We start from the raw sequence: 15,400 nt of genomic DNA, 5'->3' as shown, positions 1-15,400 counted from the left end.
TTTTGTTTCTAAAGTAGTTTGTAATAGTGTCAATATGATATTGTAATGGTGTTCGGCGCAGCTTCGTGGCGCTGGCGACTGCCGGGCGCCTTAGGATGCTGTCTGAACCTCCTGATATTGTAAACAAGAGCTTTTTCGATTGGAGGCGGCAGAGCGCACGCGCGATTCGCCGTGAGCTTGTAAGGACGTATGTTCTTGTTACTTTTGATTTTTTTTTTAATTCTTTTTCCTAATAATTATGATATCAGATCCTACGTGACTTAATTATGCATGTGTGTTTATTCAATGAACTATTCAAAAGTCCTTATAAATGCTTCTATTCAAATTAAAAAACGAATAAGAATTTATTCAGAATACACATTTGCATCTTGTGATTTGCTTCGTTATCGATTTTCTGATGGAGATATAGTGCTAAAAGATGCTTAAAAATAATATAAATATTACTTTGATGGATTTAGGACTTTATTTGAGATAAAAAATCGATACTGAAAGCTTGGACATCGTATCAAGGTGAATGCGTGTGCAGATCCGGCGGCGGCGTAGATTGCGACGGGGCTAGAGGGTCGGGGTGCGGGCGGGGAACGCGCGTGCGCGGGGCGGGGTGGGCGCGGGCGGCAGACGCGCCGCGATGGTGGGCCGCGACAGCCGCTCGGAGAGCGCGGCGCGCCCCTGGGCGCCGCGGCATGAGTAGCGCGCCCGCCCGGCCCGGCCCGCGCGCCCGCCATGGCGCAGGCCGCGCCCGCGCCCCAACGCACCCACTCCTTCGCCAAGAAGACCTTCCACAAGCCCACCTACTGCCACCACTGCTCCGATCTGCTGTGGGGGCTCATCGGGCAGGGCTACGGCTGCGAAGGTACGCGCCGCGCATGCGCCCCGGGCGCGTCAATACGACCCGCGCGCTCAGCACGACCAGCGTTATGCAACCCACCCGGGCGTGTCCCGCTGCCCTCTCTGACCCTCCCGCGATCCTAGCCTCCTGACCTCCAGATTTTCCCATATAAGTCCACCTGGACACCTAGCATCATAGACTGCAGAACCTATCTTTCCTTCTACTAATAAGTCTGCCCCTACGGCTATATTTCGACCTCGACCTTCACCTTAGTTCTAAGGCGCACTCCGTTCCGTTTCCACCCTGTAAAGCTTGATACATCCTTTCATTGCATACCGCTCAGAAACCCAAGTCTATTAAGGTGTAAGATGGTCAAAGATTGCAAATGAGTTGAAAACAAAACGTGTCGGTAAAACGAGTGAACGTTCATATCGATCGATCTGTTTTGTATGAGGTTTTTTCCTAGCGGCGCGGGGCGGGGCGCATCCCCTCCTGGCTCGAGACGTGGTGATCTCAATCTACTAGATAAGCCCTCCGATTGTGGTAAGTGCGATCCCCATTTGGGTTTCGATGTTTGGCACCGTGCAGTTAAGCCTTGGTTTTACCACCAAAAACAGACATAGAGATATGTGGCTTCCCTGCTCTACGCGCGGCACGCATAACGTAACAATTATTATTATCCAAAAACATATCAAGACCAATGAAATGATTTTTTTACAGAAACCAAACGACTCAACATTTTATGTAACATCACTTTTTTTAAGTAATTATTATGTGTATGTGCTAATAAATGTATTTTTTTCAGTTTCGTACTTTCTGAGTAACTTTCGGCGAAACGTATTGTATTATATTATTATGAAAATCGATGAAATATTTGTGTTTAACTTTTCAAAGTCAACTTAATAAAATAATAATTAATCGGAATATTTTGAAGTAAAATTGAAGTGTGTAGCTTTAACTTAAAAATATAAAAGTTAATAATTTACGAAACGCTGAAATTATCTGTAATAAAAATGAATCGGAAGAAAAAATCTTCGAAATACAAATGAACACAATTGCAAATGCAATTTATGTTATTTATTTCATCACTTAAATATAACCAATTGTCGATCTTAAAAATCTCGCTTAACCAAGAAACATCCTCAATTAATCGATAACTAGTCCATAACATTTTACATTATCCTTATTCAGTAATACAGAACGTGTTAATGTTTTAGTTGACGTAATTTAAACGTATAGCTAATGATAAAATACTCCCGAATAGACTAACACCCGTGGCGTCGCGTTGTAACTGCAAAGTATTGATTACGAGTAACTACGCGTTCATTGCGAACATAACGCAAATTATTGACGTCTTTAAAACCGAAACTACTTGTAATAACATTTTACTATCTCACTATCATTCAAGTGTTAGGAATTATTATCCTGTATATATATATAGGATGAAAAATGTGAAAAATGTCCAAGGATATTATTATATTATTATTATTATTATTATTATTATATATGTGGATTTTAAACTCAAATTAAGGTATTTTTTACGTTAAATATGCTTATACAATTTTTTGAGAATTTTTTAAATGAAAATAAAATATATAAATGTTTTTATAAGTATAGTTATATGTTCAGTAGAGACTAATATTGATTATTATAAAGTCGCAATAAGGGTCGAATTCTAGAAAGTAGTAAATGGCACACGTTCGAATAGTATTTTTTTTTTTCATACATAAAGCGACGTTCAAATTTCAACAAATATCTAGATGATTGTAACCTAACCATACGTACATATATACGTATAAGTACATACTCGGTTATTGAGCGTCACAATATCATGAGCTAATAAGAATAATCTCTTCGAATATTATAGGCCCGAACAAAATAAAACAGAAAAATAATATTTTTAAAGTTTACAATATTAACAAAATATCGATTTAACGAAATATAAAGGAACTAAATTTACTTTTTAGGTTACTTTCTTCTTGTTTATATTTATATAATATATACAAATAATAAAATTAAAGCGGCCTTATCTATACGAAATAACAGCTATTGTAATGATTCCAGCGCTAAGATAAAAACGATGAATCCTATATGCCTCAAGGGTATGTATCCATTCAAACATAGTTAAGATTTTGTAACAAGCAATTGTCTGTGGTCAATGAAAGTTTAATAAATAAAATAACGTTAAGAACCACCATTAGGTACAGCTTACACACACTAGGCCGTCTGAGTCTTTATCTCCTGCTTCCCCCTTCCTTCTTAAGTCCACGCGAGCTGGTTCTCGATGTCACCGCCTAACTGTGACATCAATTCCATCGCGAACAAAGAAATTTGGCAACTCCTTTCTTTGTCGCACTTCCAAAAAATGGAATTCCTTACCAGCTCACGTGTTCCCCTCCTCTTACAACCCGGGTTCCTTCAAACGAGGCGTGAAGAGGCATCTTGCGGGCCGGCAAGGCGAAGGCGGCTAGTGCAGAACGTTTTTCCCGTCTGTACTGGCCGTCGTCGCGTTTGGACTCTACTACCACTTACCATCAGGTGGAGTAGAGTCATTTGCCCATCCGACGAATATAAAAAAAAAAATCTATACCACCGGGCACTTATAAGCTGTATAGTAACTGTAGGTTAGTGAGTCAATGTAAAAACAGGAACAAGGGATATAACATCTGAGATCCTATGATTGGTGGCATATTTATGATAAAGGGAATTCTTCTTGTTGAGCCAATGTCAAAAAGCAAAGATCACTGACCACTAGACGATAAGCTCGTCTACATTCCTAAAAAAATAAGCAATTTAATACAAAACTACCTGAAATTAATATTAATAAATCATTTTTGTTTCAATTAGTGAAAACAATACTAGTATACTTTTATTTAAAAAATATATTATTCAAAGCCTTAAACTAAGCCATAACCAGCATTCATGTTTCACTTCATCTAACTATAAACTAAAGCCGTACTTGATACGTGTTTTTCATAACGTTTGATATCTCTTGGATAATTTCACTGGTTTTTAGCCTAAACTTCACAGGGTTAAGTTACTTTCCGCGATATATGCTTGTATTACAATTTAATTGTATGATAGCTTATGAGACATAAATATACGCGATACATCATCAAAAGATATTTTCTTGTCAAGTGCCTTGTTGACAGAACAAAGTCTTTGACTGTGAAAAACACTTAAAGAAACACTTACATTAAAATCTAAATATATTATTTATATGGATTCTATCTATATCTAATCTAAATATGTTATTATATGTCTTTGAACTATATATAAAAATTCAAAGACATAACTTACTGACTATGAAGGTAAAGGCTAACTAAAATACAATTGTTTTAAATTTGAGGAAGAACTTTGTTTCCTAAATTACAGACTGTATGCTCTTTATTCAATCTACCCGCTCAAAGTATCATCTTTTTAGGCACACTAAGACAAATGAATATTGTCTTATACGTTTTAGATTAGAGAAACTTGTCGTGCTAAAATAATTTTTTAGCGTATTCATTTTATTTGAATTAATAAATAACCAAAATTAACTATTATTTTTATTAATTATTAAAAATATTTATATTTCAACTTGAAAATATTTTTTTATTTTAGTATAATCAGTTATTTTGTAATTTGTTCCTTTTGAAGACGAATGGTGATCGTATAATTCGTAGCGCGTCGTAGCAATGCGTAGGGGTAGGGTATCTTAATGAATTAATTTAAAAATAACTCAAAACAATTGTAAATGTTAATTTTACGTTATCTTAAATCATAAGAAAAATTGTAAATTACAAATGCATAATAAAATAAAATATAATAATAAAAGTATTATATTTCATAAGTAAACCCATTAATAGTGTTACAAACAGATACGTATTGTTTAATGTGAATATTTAAAACAAAACACCTTCATATATCTCAAACGTCAATACGCCTCAGTAAAAAAAAACTAAATTGAGCTTACATACATACATATGATTTATACAAAACATACCCTATAAAGGCACACAGCCTGAATAGAACATCCTTTAAAGAGACAGCATGCGATAATAACATTCTGCGACACGTCCCACACTCGTCATACACTACAATAACCATAGACAGCGACAAAGCGAGCTATACAATGCACTAGAGACAATGGCCATCCTCAACTAGAACAGGCGGAGGCAGATAAGATGTGTGGCCGAGTTGTTAATTCTATACAATTCTATATAATGCAGCGCTCACCAACCCCAGCCGTGTTGCTTGCAGTTAATTAAAATACATACATAACATATTTTTTATACGCAGAAGTGATATTACAGATTATGATATATTCTAGACGATTTAATTTTTTTTAGAAAATCTTGTTGTGTGAAGAACTTGTTTTATTAATACGTGTCTGTTTCATACACAATGAATTAATTCTGATTGATTGATGTTTATTGATTCGTTTAAGTTTTGTAGTTTGTCGTTTTGTTTTTTAAAATAATTTATCCTGGGTGGTAAACCGGGTCATGCGGGACTCTAACCCCTGCGATGACCATGCGATTGGAAGAATTCGCGATCAATTTTAATCGGACCTTTTTTCTGAACTCTGGGGAGGCGCCGAGTGCGCCCCGAACATTGAAATACCCCCTTAAAAATCCAGCGGTACCCTTTCCGTCTTCACGGGGAGCGGCGCGGGATCGCCTGCGCATGCTACCGCGACGAATTTTAATCGAACCTGGGATTATAATATAATTTAATATATATATATATATATATATATATATACTTATTCATCACTACTTTTAAAAATCGAAACGGTAATAGTTTTCTGTTATAACACGACATTTACAATAATTACTAGTGTCCGTCCGTGTTTCGAACAAATTCAAGTAAACGTCTCCTCTCTTCAATAGCTACCAAGCAAAAAAAGAAGGAAACGGTTGACAAACAAAGGAGTAAGGGTTACTGAACTGTTTTGTGTTTGCCCATTTATATACCTTATGATGTTGTATAGTAAGTATTTCTAATACGTTTTTTTGTGTATTATTTAATTGGTAAAAGATATACTCTTGCTTCAACTTATCAAAAAACTAATTATGTGTTACCAGTTCACTTAGCAAAACGTGAATTTAAATGTAGTAATTTTTTACTAATTAAAACAAATAACAAAAGTATCATATGACCTTTTTGTTCATACTCTACTTAAGTAACGTGTTACAAATCAAATAGCCACTTAGGCCCGGACTTACAGATCCAAGGCCCCTAGGTATTTTGAAATTTGAGACCACCACATTCCAAAGCGGTTAGAATAAAATTATATTATTTTTGGCTGGGGGCCCTCGGCTGGTGGCCCTTAGGCTGTAGCCACTATGATGTAATTCTGTAACGATGACAAACATTTCACACAAATTCCACATTTATAATATTAATCAAATAATACATAGACCATATATATAGGCTTTACACGGTTAAAGTAAACAACGAAATAAGTGCATTATTTTCTTCCGTTTTTTTTGTCCACGATAAAGTATATGCTAATTTTAATCAAATCCCACATAACTTGGATCGACGGGAATCAAGTTATGTATATATACCATAATATTTCACTTATAACAAAACAAAAATTGTTTGGTTTAGTAGTTAGCGTAATGTAGGTCGAGCCACTCTCTATTAGGAAATTTTCAATAGCTGAGCGTAGTCAGGAAGTCAGAATTATTCAACTTCCGTTCCTCGCAAAGCACGTATTGCTGTTAGTCCTTCACCTGTTCTCTCTCCAGCCGTGTCGGATTGGCTTCTCATCGGCTTATGAGCATGCATCTTTGTTTGCGCACATACTTGAGCACTATTATGTCTCCTGCAAGGATGATTTGTCCCTAAAATTAACCAGCGCCAAAAATTTATTACAGTATAGTAACACAGTAACAGCCTGTTAATGTCCCACTGCTGGGCTAAGGCCTCCTCTCCCTTTTTGAGGAGAAGGTTTGGAGCTTATTCCATAAAAAAATATTAAGGGGCTTTATTTATAATTTCGTAGTAGTGTATCATTATTATAACAACATTTCTTTTAAATATATTTTTGCTATTAGTAAAAAATATTAAATTATGTTCGTTACTTAAATTCAAAATTTTCGTCCAGTATCATCTTCATCGTATAAATAAAATTAATTAATTGTTTTAAATTAAAATTATTTTTAATTTTTTTATTGCTAGCTTATTCATTTACATCACATTCTTTTATAAGCCTGTAAATTCATTACTTATACCTACTCAAAACATTCTGCCAATTAGAACTAAATATAAAATATATTTCTCGTTTCGTTCTAATCGTAATTTATTAAAGTACTCTGAAAATAGGCTATTCACTCAAAAGTATATTTATTACTAGTTTGACAACTCTATGCCATTTATAAATAAAAATAAATAAGAACGAGGCACTGGGGAAATCACATTAGGTTTTAATTTGTGTATGGTTTATGTCGTTATTAGGACTTTTTGTACTTACTAATAAGTCTGATGAATTAATTGAAATGAAAAACGTAGTTGTAATTTTTTTAAGTGGCAGCGAACCTTTTTTTAACGACAATGAGAACAGCAAAAATTACTTAATATTTTTATTTGTCTACATTAATTTCTATAACAAATATAGTTTAAAAGTCAAGTAATAAAATATTTTTCCGCGAAACATACCCAAAACAAAATTAATCGGTCGCCAAAAAAAGATAATATTTGTCATCTTTTGTGACAGTTAAGCATTCTATATTTAGAAGTGCTTGCATACAACTTGAAGCACGCCGGGATCCGCCCGGCGTATGTAGGCCAGGTCTGACGTCACCGTGGTGACCCAGTTCCTACGCCATTGAGATACGCGCGTCAATGGTGCCCCTCGTGCCCCCTCTGACCTCGGGGTACACGTGGATAGGTGTGTCAAAAAAAATTCCATCAAAAACATGTATCCATGAAAAATTAACTAAGATATCCGTAAGCAAATCTGAAAAATTGTACCTTGATTATATTTAAAAAAATAAAATAATGCAAGGAACTGCTATATGTTTGTAGTTACGTTATTAATTGAATCGTTTTGTCCTGAGACCATTGTTAAAATGTACCTGTATTTGCAATCTTGAATAACAAGGTGAAACTGTTGGGGCAGTTAAAGTTCGGTTTTCAAAAGTTCCCTTTGTCTTTGGTCGAAGTTGGAGACAACGTTCAAAGCACAATAGTCGCCGGTTGTTCTTAGCAAGTACCCAGTAACAAAGGCTCCTCACAATGCGACATTGCGCTGATGCATTTTAACAGTAACAAAGGCTCAGTTTAAAAGTTTGAATTATAAATGTGCCTCCACACTGCACGACCAACTCTGTCGCTAATGATGGTTCAACTTAATATTTCACTGGTAATTACATGCGACCTGAATTTTTTTGCTTCCATAACAAGATCCTCCTTTTAGATGTATTTTATAATTTCAATGAAACTGAACTACAACCGCCTCAAAAAAAAATAACCCATAGAGATTTTATTTAGTAATAAAAATAAAATAAGTAGTTTTCAGTTTTCTTTAAGGTTGTATAACATTATACAAATGAAAGATGATATGAAGTTTAACACCACTAAAAACAATATTTACTTATACATTAAATTAATGAGTCGACTATAAAAAATAAATTATTCTTCCGAAATTCTTGGAGCAAAATTGGCATTAAATATAGGTCAAAACACACTCACAATGCATCTATTTATATCAAGTAAAGCTAAAATAACATCTAGTATTCCTGTACAGACGTAAATAAACTTACGCGCATTGGTCTAGTTCGTGAGTCGGTGTCAGAGTCACATTGACGGTGTTGCCATCCTTCTGGTTAATTATGATTTTTACGAGGATTTAGATTTACATGGCCATATACTCATAAATACCGACATTAATAACTACGTTCAACCTTAGTGCTCATGGCTCTTCTATCTTTAGGCCATTTCGCAATATACGTCTATATCTAAGAGATTTTTTTTTTATGGTTTGCTAAGTTTAATGAGTTTGACGAACTGAAATAGACTTTCTTCATTCATGTGTCTAATAACAAATTTAAAACAAAACAACTTATTTCTTTGTTTATTATTTCTAATTTAAACCTTATTGCCCAAATATTTTGTAATCAGCGGCTGATAATATTTTAACAAAAATAGTTAATTTACATAGATTTTTTGAAAATAAAATTCTAAGCAAACAATCAATTTTAAATTGCATTCATAGTAAAATGGTGGTGGTAATTAGTTACTACCAACCCATAGACATTTGTTAAAAGTAAAAACCGTTTACTTTTAAACTTGGTTTTTTGGAAGATCTGTTAATATTTTACTCATGTGCTAGCTGACTCAATATTTTCAATGCAGTAAATGTAGTGTGACTATAGCGAGTTTTTTTTACTTATTGAACAGCGTTGACGTTTTGAAAGGTATTCCGATTGTTGTCACGAGACGGCGCTGTTTTAATTCCATATAAATCACAGATAACGTCAACGTTATTGAAAACGTAAAAAAACTCGCACTAGGCATACTGTAACACAAATAAAAAGCCGGTGATATCTACGCTGACGAACTGTTCAACCAATTGTAGTACATAGTATATAAGCTTCGTTTTATCGTTACGACGTAGCAGTCGTAGTAAGGTCCGCGTAGCTTAACCGTAGACCTCCGTACGTAGCTGCAGAGTGAGTGGTATTAACAAATTTTATTACGAAATTGTATTTACAAATTGCCAATTATTTATGAAATGATTGACAGAGTAATATATATATATATATATATATATATATATATATATGATATTCTTTATATATTGTGTGCATAAAATTGTACTTTGAACTTTGTTGTAAGGACTAAGTATTAAAATACAGAATAAACAGAATGAGATATTTGCAGTGCATTGCTTATAAAGGTTTTTATCTGTCATGTCTTTGTACAGCCTGAATTAATTAAAGCACGCATACGCTACCAATTAAAAAAGCAGCGATAGTAGACCGACAGTAGCACGATCCGCTATAATTACACTAACTGTTAAACGGTTCGTTTTCTAAACCGTGTCAGTCGTGACGTCATCTTTAGGCCATGCGCACGCAGGTACTTATGATATTTCCTGTATTTTATGTGTGTTGTCAATATTATTATAAAGAAGTACATTTTGTTTCTGTCTGTTTTCAAATTACTAATGTAATTTACAATTAATTACTTATAGAAGATATTAATCTATACTCTTAGCATGCGACGGATGTCATTATCGAAAAATTTATCGTAAATTTTTTAGTAAAAACTTTAATTTTTACTAACAGCTTTTAAATAACTTATCTCCTTATTAAGAGAATAAGTTATTAGTCCAGTACAAGTTGTTTACAAGGAGAAGGTTTCCAACTTATTTCACTATACTCCAATGCGGGATGGTGCATAAAAACGTGTCTAGCTGGGCTTTCTCGGCTCGTTTTATAATTTAATAAGTTAATATAAGAAGGGAAAGGATCGAACATATCTTCAAAAGGAACGGTGTCATGGAATGTGTACAAAAATAACGAATTAAATATAGTTAAAACGTTTGCTGGTTGTAAATACAACCGTATTTATAATAAACAAAAACGGGTAGCAAAATATCGGCCATAAAAGAAAAATTTAACTGGAACTAGTGTCGATAACTTAATGACACTTGTGTCATAAGTGAAAAAGAGGATTTTGTGTTCAGCCATCGATGAGAAAAAAATACTATGATTACATATATAATGTTCCCATTCGAAATAGGGGGGCCATTTCGAATGTCAATTAGTGATGATGTTAATCCACGTTTAAGGCCTGAGGAATGAGTGATTAGCAGCGGATAATGTTCTCGTTTCTATATTTGGGCCAATCCTGCAGGTGTCTCCTGGTTTCCGGGTCAGAGCATCGTTTGATGTTTCATTCAAGGCGTAAACAATTTATACATATATTATATACTAATAGATGACTATTTATAGAATTGAGTTTTTCATGCACCAGCTCTCATATTCAAGGGAATAGTACCGCGAAGGGAATATGAGATATTTATTTGATTTTATAGACTTAAAAACTAAATATTCTAATATAAAAATTTAACAGTCATCAGTAATGCTAAAATCCAGGCACGTAATAAATAACGAAAATTAAAACAATTGAAACGAAAGAACAGAAAAATATAATATCCTATACAGTTGTTAACTATTAAGTGTCCAATCGTTATCCAAGATTCCACCTAGTCTAAATTCCAAATTGCGAGTGTCAGTCTTGCTAATGGGTGTATGAAACGGGTGTATGAAAGTTCGTGGTAGTAGATATTCATACATACAGTACCGAATTCTTTATTATCAAACAGCAACTTTGTATTGCGATTTTCATCTTTAGGGAGCTAGTTAACAGAGTTCATCAAAATACACTGCCAGGATCATAATAAATATAAATTTAGATAACTTCAGCATTTTTCACCCCAACCACCGTCCGACCGGCCGTCCCACAAAAGAAATTCTCTAGTGTTGTCCCGATCTCCCACTGAATAGAGGCCAGAGTATACTGGTCAAATGTCAGTTAGAAATAATCGTATCTGGTTACTCCTGGAAGGTCTATGACCAGAGGGCGAATATGACTTTGAATTTTTAAAACAACAAAACAGTAGTCCTTGGTATTGTTTGTACAAGCACAAAGGACAAAACATCTTAATTCCCAAGATTGATGACGCATCGGCGATGTAAGCGATAGTTAACATTTCTTATAAGCCAATGTCAAAAAATAGTTAGCAGTAGGAACAACAGCAGGGACTCATACTTAAATGCTAGATAAAGGTTATTTTTAAGGATATTGGTGAGATGAGAACATATTTAAAGAAAAAATAAAGTGGTTTCAAAACCAATAGAGACAAATAAAACTTTATCTTTTGGCTGTATTATACCATATTGAACATGATAAGCTTCTAAAAATTAAATAAAAAATCAACATAAATAATAAGGCCTTGCATTCCAACAACAGTCAAAAGTGTCTCTAGTCCTAATAATTCTTTCATTTTTGAATTTATAAAATATAACATTGTACTTAAGATAAATTCCTTTGTTCATGTAGGATTCAAACTAGTGCTTAGTTTACCGATGTTACAGGCATACTTAAAAATCATAAACTATATATTATATTTATAGACAACATTTATTTTTAAATTTGAACTAAAAGTCATCACTAATAATCTCAATTAATGGTACATCTTCTACAAAAAGTTGAATCTCCCAAACGGGGAAAGAGCATCCCGCGGTTAAGTCAAACGCGAGCGCGGCCTGAACGTCATTGGTTGGTTTGCGCGTGACGTCAATGCCGACCTCCCGCTCTCCCTCCGCACTACCGCCCACCCCGATGGCCGCTGCTAGCTTCTGAAAAATATACACGCTTTCGGACGGAACGACTTTTATTTTTTACGGAAAGGAGTTTGTATGTGTAAGAGATCTCTTAGTTTGCTTAAGCTTGTAAGTTTCTTTTACCTGTACATTTTTTTTTATTATAAATAGATATAAAAAAAGACTTTTCGTAGAAGAAATTTTAGACAAGTTCTTTTAAAGAGCTGGATAATTTAGTTCATTATTCTAGATTCTAAATGTGGATCGGGTCACGGTTACATTGTTATTTTTAAATTAAATCCTGATGAAATATTGCCGTAGCGTAGTTTTTGGTCTTTGTACATATTTTTTTATCCTACATACAGTTACTTATGACCATGGCCAGATAAGTATTTTTTAGACTTTGCTTATCATTTATTTGTAGCACTAAAATACTATAAAACGTTAATGTCCAATTTAAACAATTGTTAGTCTATTATCAATTTTACATAAAAAATAATTTATGATAGGTACCTACTAGAAATACTCTATAAAATATCTTACAAGCTGAGGTATCATCACATAGGCCTTCTAATAATAAATCTTGTAAAACTTGACTTAAATAGAGAGAAAATATAATATAATTTAGAACTGTCATTCATGTAGTAATTAAATATATTTCACTTAAAAAAATCAAACTTTAAAAAGAAAAATTATTACTGATAGTTTCTATGAGAAAATCATTATATTTGTATATATTTGTCGGTAAAGCCGTGAAATGAGATACAATATTCTTAACGCAAACGGAGACGTTGATCACAAGGTAATACTTTAAAAGATTACACAAATAATTATCGCACTCTTCATTAATTTCTTTAAAGTGTAGATATCAAACGTATGCACTTTGAAGACATTAACAAAAAAATAATAGATTAGAAAGGAAAAAATAGAATATTCAAGATATGGATCTCTATTTATATTCTAGAATGAGCTTCTAACATAAGGAAATAAATAAAGCGACGTTTTTATTATTAATTTATATATTGCTAATATCACGTAGGAAATAAATAATTAATATTGTTTTTACTTTTTGTACCCATATAACATATCGTTTTCTAAATATTTTCTGGTAATATTAATTAAGTAATATTAACCCAAATTCATAAGGGTCGTATTGAAATATCCCGCAAAGGTTGCAGCGAATTTCTAGAAGCGGAAGCGCGTGTAAAGTGGAGTAAATAATATTTATAGGTATTAAATGTTTCCACTGCAATTACACGAAGACTAATTAAAAGCTGTTACCGAGCTGTTGCGAATGGAAATCGGGTCAACAGCTAATTAAATTAATTTGAGCGTAGGTATATTTTGATACATGTGATATAAGTTAAATCGTATATATAAAAAACATAATATTTTTTTTATTTGTTTGTTTAAATATTTATTTAATTATATAGGTATACATACACACATAAATGAAACGATATAAATCTGTATTATAAAATTGAAACTTTTTAATTACTTTATATTTAATACTTTCAATAGGATATTTCTTAAGTAATAGAATAATGATTTATTTACTATTGATAAGAAAAATCGTGTAAATCGGAAAAAAACATTTATATATTTTCATATTTTTAGAGAAAATATTTTTGTCACAATATTCATGTAAAATATTGCACTCAATTTCGTCATAATACGATATTCAATTATCATAATGACCAAAGAGGTTTCACTTCAAAACGAAGTTTAGTAAGATATAAATATAAATTGTCTATTAAGGGCAATCGTCGACGCGTGGTTCTTCTGTTGTCGAGTGTAAATATAGAACTATTTTTAAATCTCATCTGATTCATCCTCAAATATACTTTGACGGTTCTACACAAAATTACACTGCCCACAAATTAATATTTATCCAAATTTTAATCTTTATTCAGTCTTTTATGCAATAGTTTGACGAAATACTAAGATATTTTTTTTAAATTTATAACCTAACAGGTTTTAGCTCACGTAAGAGCTGGAACTCTTTAGCTGCTACAGCTTAACCAACAAAACAGGTTAAGGACTTTAAATTCCTCACAATATCTTTAAATGATGATAAAACTTTAGCAAGTAATTGTGTTATGTAGGCAACGTCAACACGTAGGCAAGTTGTAGTATAGATGATGAAGTGGAGACATGCACCAGACTCAATGTGAGGCGGGACCGACGCGTGCGCAAACCCCCTCTTGCCCCCGCGCCCCTACCGCAACCAGTACACCCGTGTGTTTTGTTTTGAGTGCACGTGCTTGTGATCGTATCGAAAAACTTGCATAATACCGCAGCGGTTTTGTTTTAGATTGTTTTGGTTCAGTTTTATTACACGGCACCTGTCATTTTATTTTGTTATCCCTATTAGACATTTGTTGTCTTACTTCTCAGATCAGTCAATTCCAATTGGCATAATCCATAAACATTGAACTTCACCAATGATCCGTCCGGCTATTGCCCTCAAACGATTCCAATTTTACCTGTTTACTTTGGAAGCCGCGTGAGTGCTATAAAACCTTTGGCATTTTGAATTTACTCTACAAACAAGGAAGTCCTATTTGACAGCTAGATGACCGATGGCAGTGTTTTATTATCTTTAAAATGGCAACACCGGACGCTGGAGGTGGTGCCGCGCGGGCTACAAACGCGTCTATTCCCGATCGGCCCCGCCCCGAGGTTATTTAAATATACCGTGACGTATTAACGTCAGAACTACACCATTAATACATTTCCACCATCTGTCAAGAACAGAAGCACCTCTGTATTGACAAACGCGATGCTAAAAATAGGGAAAATGGTTTTGTTATTAAACTAATCTAGAAGGCGCGAATAATATGCTACTAGTGCTGCTATTTCTTGATCACGTTATGGAAATATAGTGTTTGCTGAAAATGTCCTGTGACGAAATAGTATCGCATATGACAAATATCATTAGCACAGCTTTAAGAAAGGGTGGAAGAGTTTTAAGTTATCCTCGACGACGTGAGTGTAATTTTTAACATTGGTAACACTACTAACTGCTAATTCTTAGATATTTAGAACCGTATTTGCTATGACAACCAATTAGTTATGTTGTCTTATGTCATTAATTTCTTTATCCGACTGAATTATATCTTTTTTTTAATAAACACCAAACTTTTAATAAACCGCGATTCACTTGCCTATTATGGATAAAAAACGTTCTCTGTATTTGATATAAAAAAACGTTCTCTGTCTTTATGTAGCCACTGGGGATAATAAA

At 33.7% G+C, this 15,400-nt stretch overlaps 1 protein-coding gene across 6 annotated transcripts in view; it reads left to right on the top strand.

Annotated features, from left to right (window-relative positions):
• The first annotated feature begins 626 nt into the window (after positions 1-626).
• The window catches only part of LOC126772668 (diacylglycerol kinase theta), a 33,517-nt gene continuing 18,743 nt past the window's right edge, over positions 627-15,400 (top strand). For 5 of the 6 annotated variants that reach the window (XM_050493110.1, XM_050493111.1, XM_050493115.1 and 2 more), the window contains exon 1: positions 627-853. In XM_050493110.1, coding sequence (XP_050349067.1) covers positions 724-853 — 130 coding nt within the window. In that variant the 5' untranslated portion in view covers positions 627-723. Of the gene's footprint in view, positions 854-14,425; positions 15,142-15,400 lie in introns of those variants that run through there. The other variant, XM_050493112.1, reaches the window with a different exon arrangement.

The sequence above is a fragment of the Nymphalis io genome, chromosome 13 (genome assembly GCF_905147045.1).
Source record: "Nymphalis io chromosome 13, ilAglIoxx1.1, whole genome shotgun sequence".
Taxonomy (NCBI): Eukaryota; Metazoa; Arthropoda; class Insecta; order Lepidoptera; family Nymphalidae; genus Nymphalis; species Nymphalis io.
This window is presented reverse-complemented; position numbering and strand designations above follow the sequence as displayed.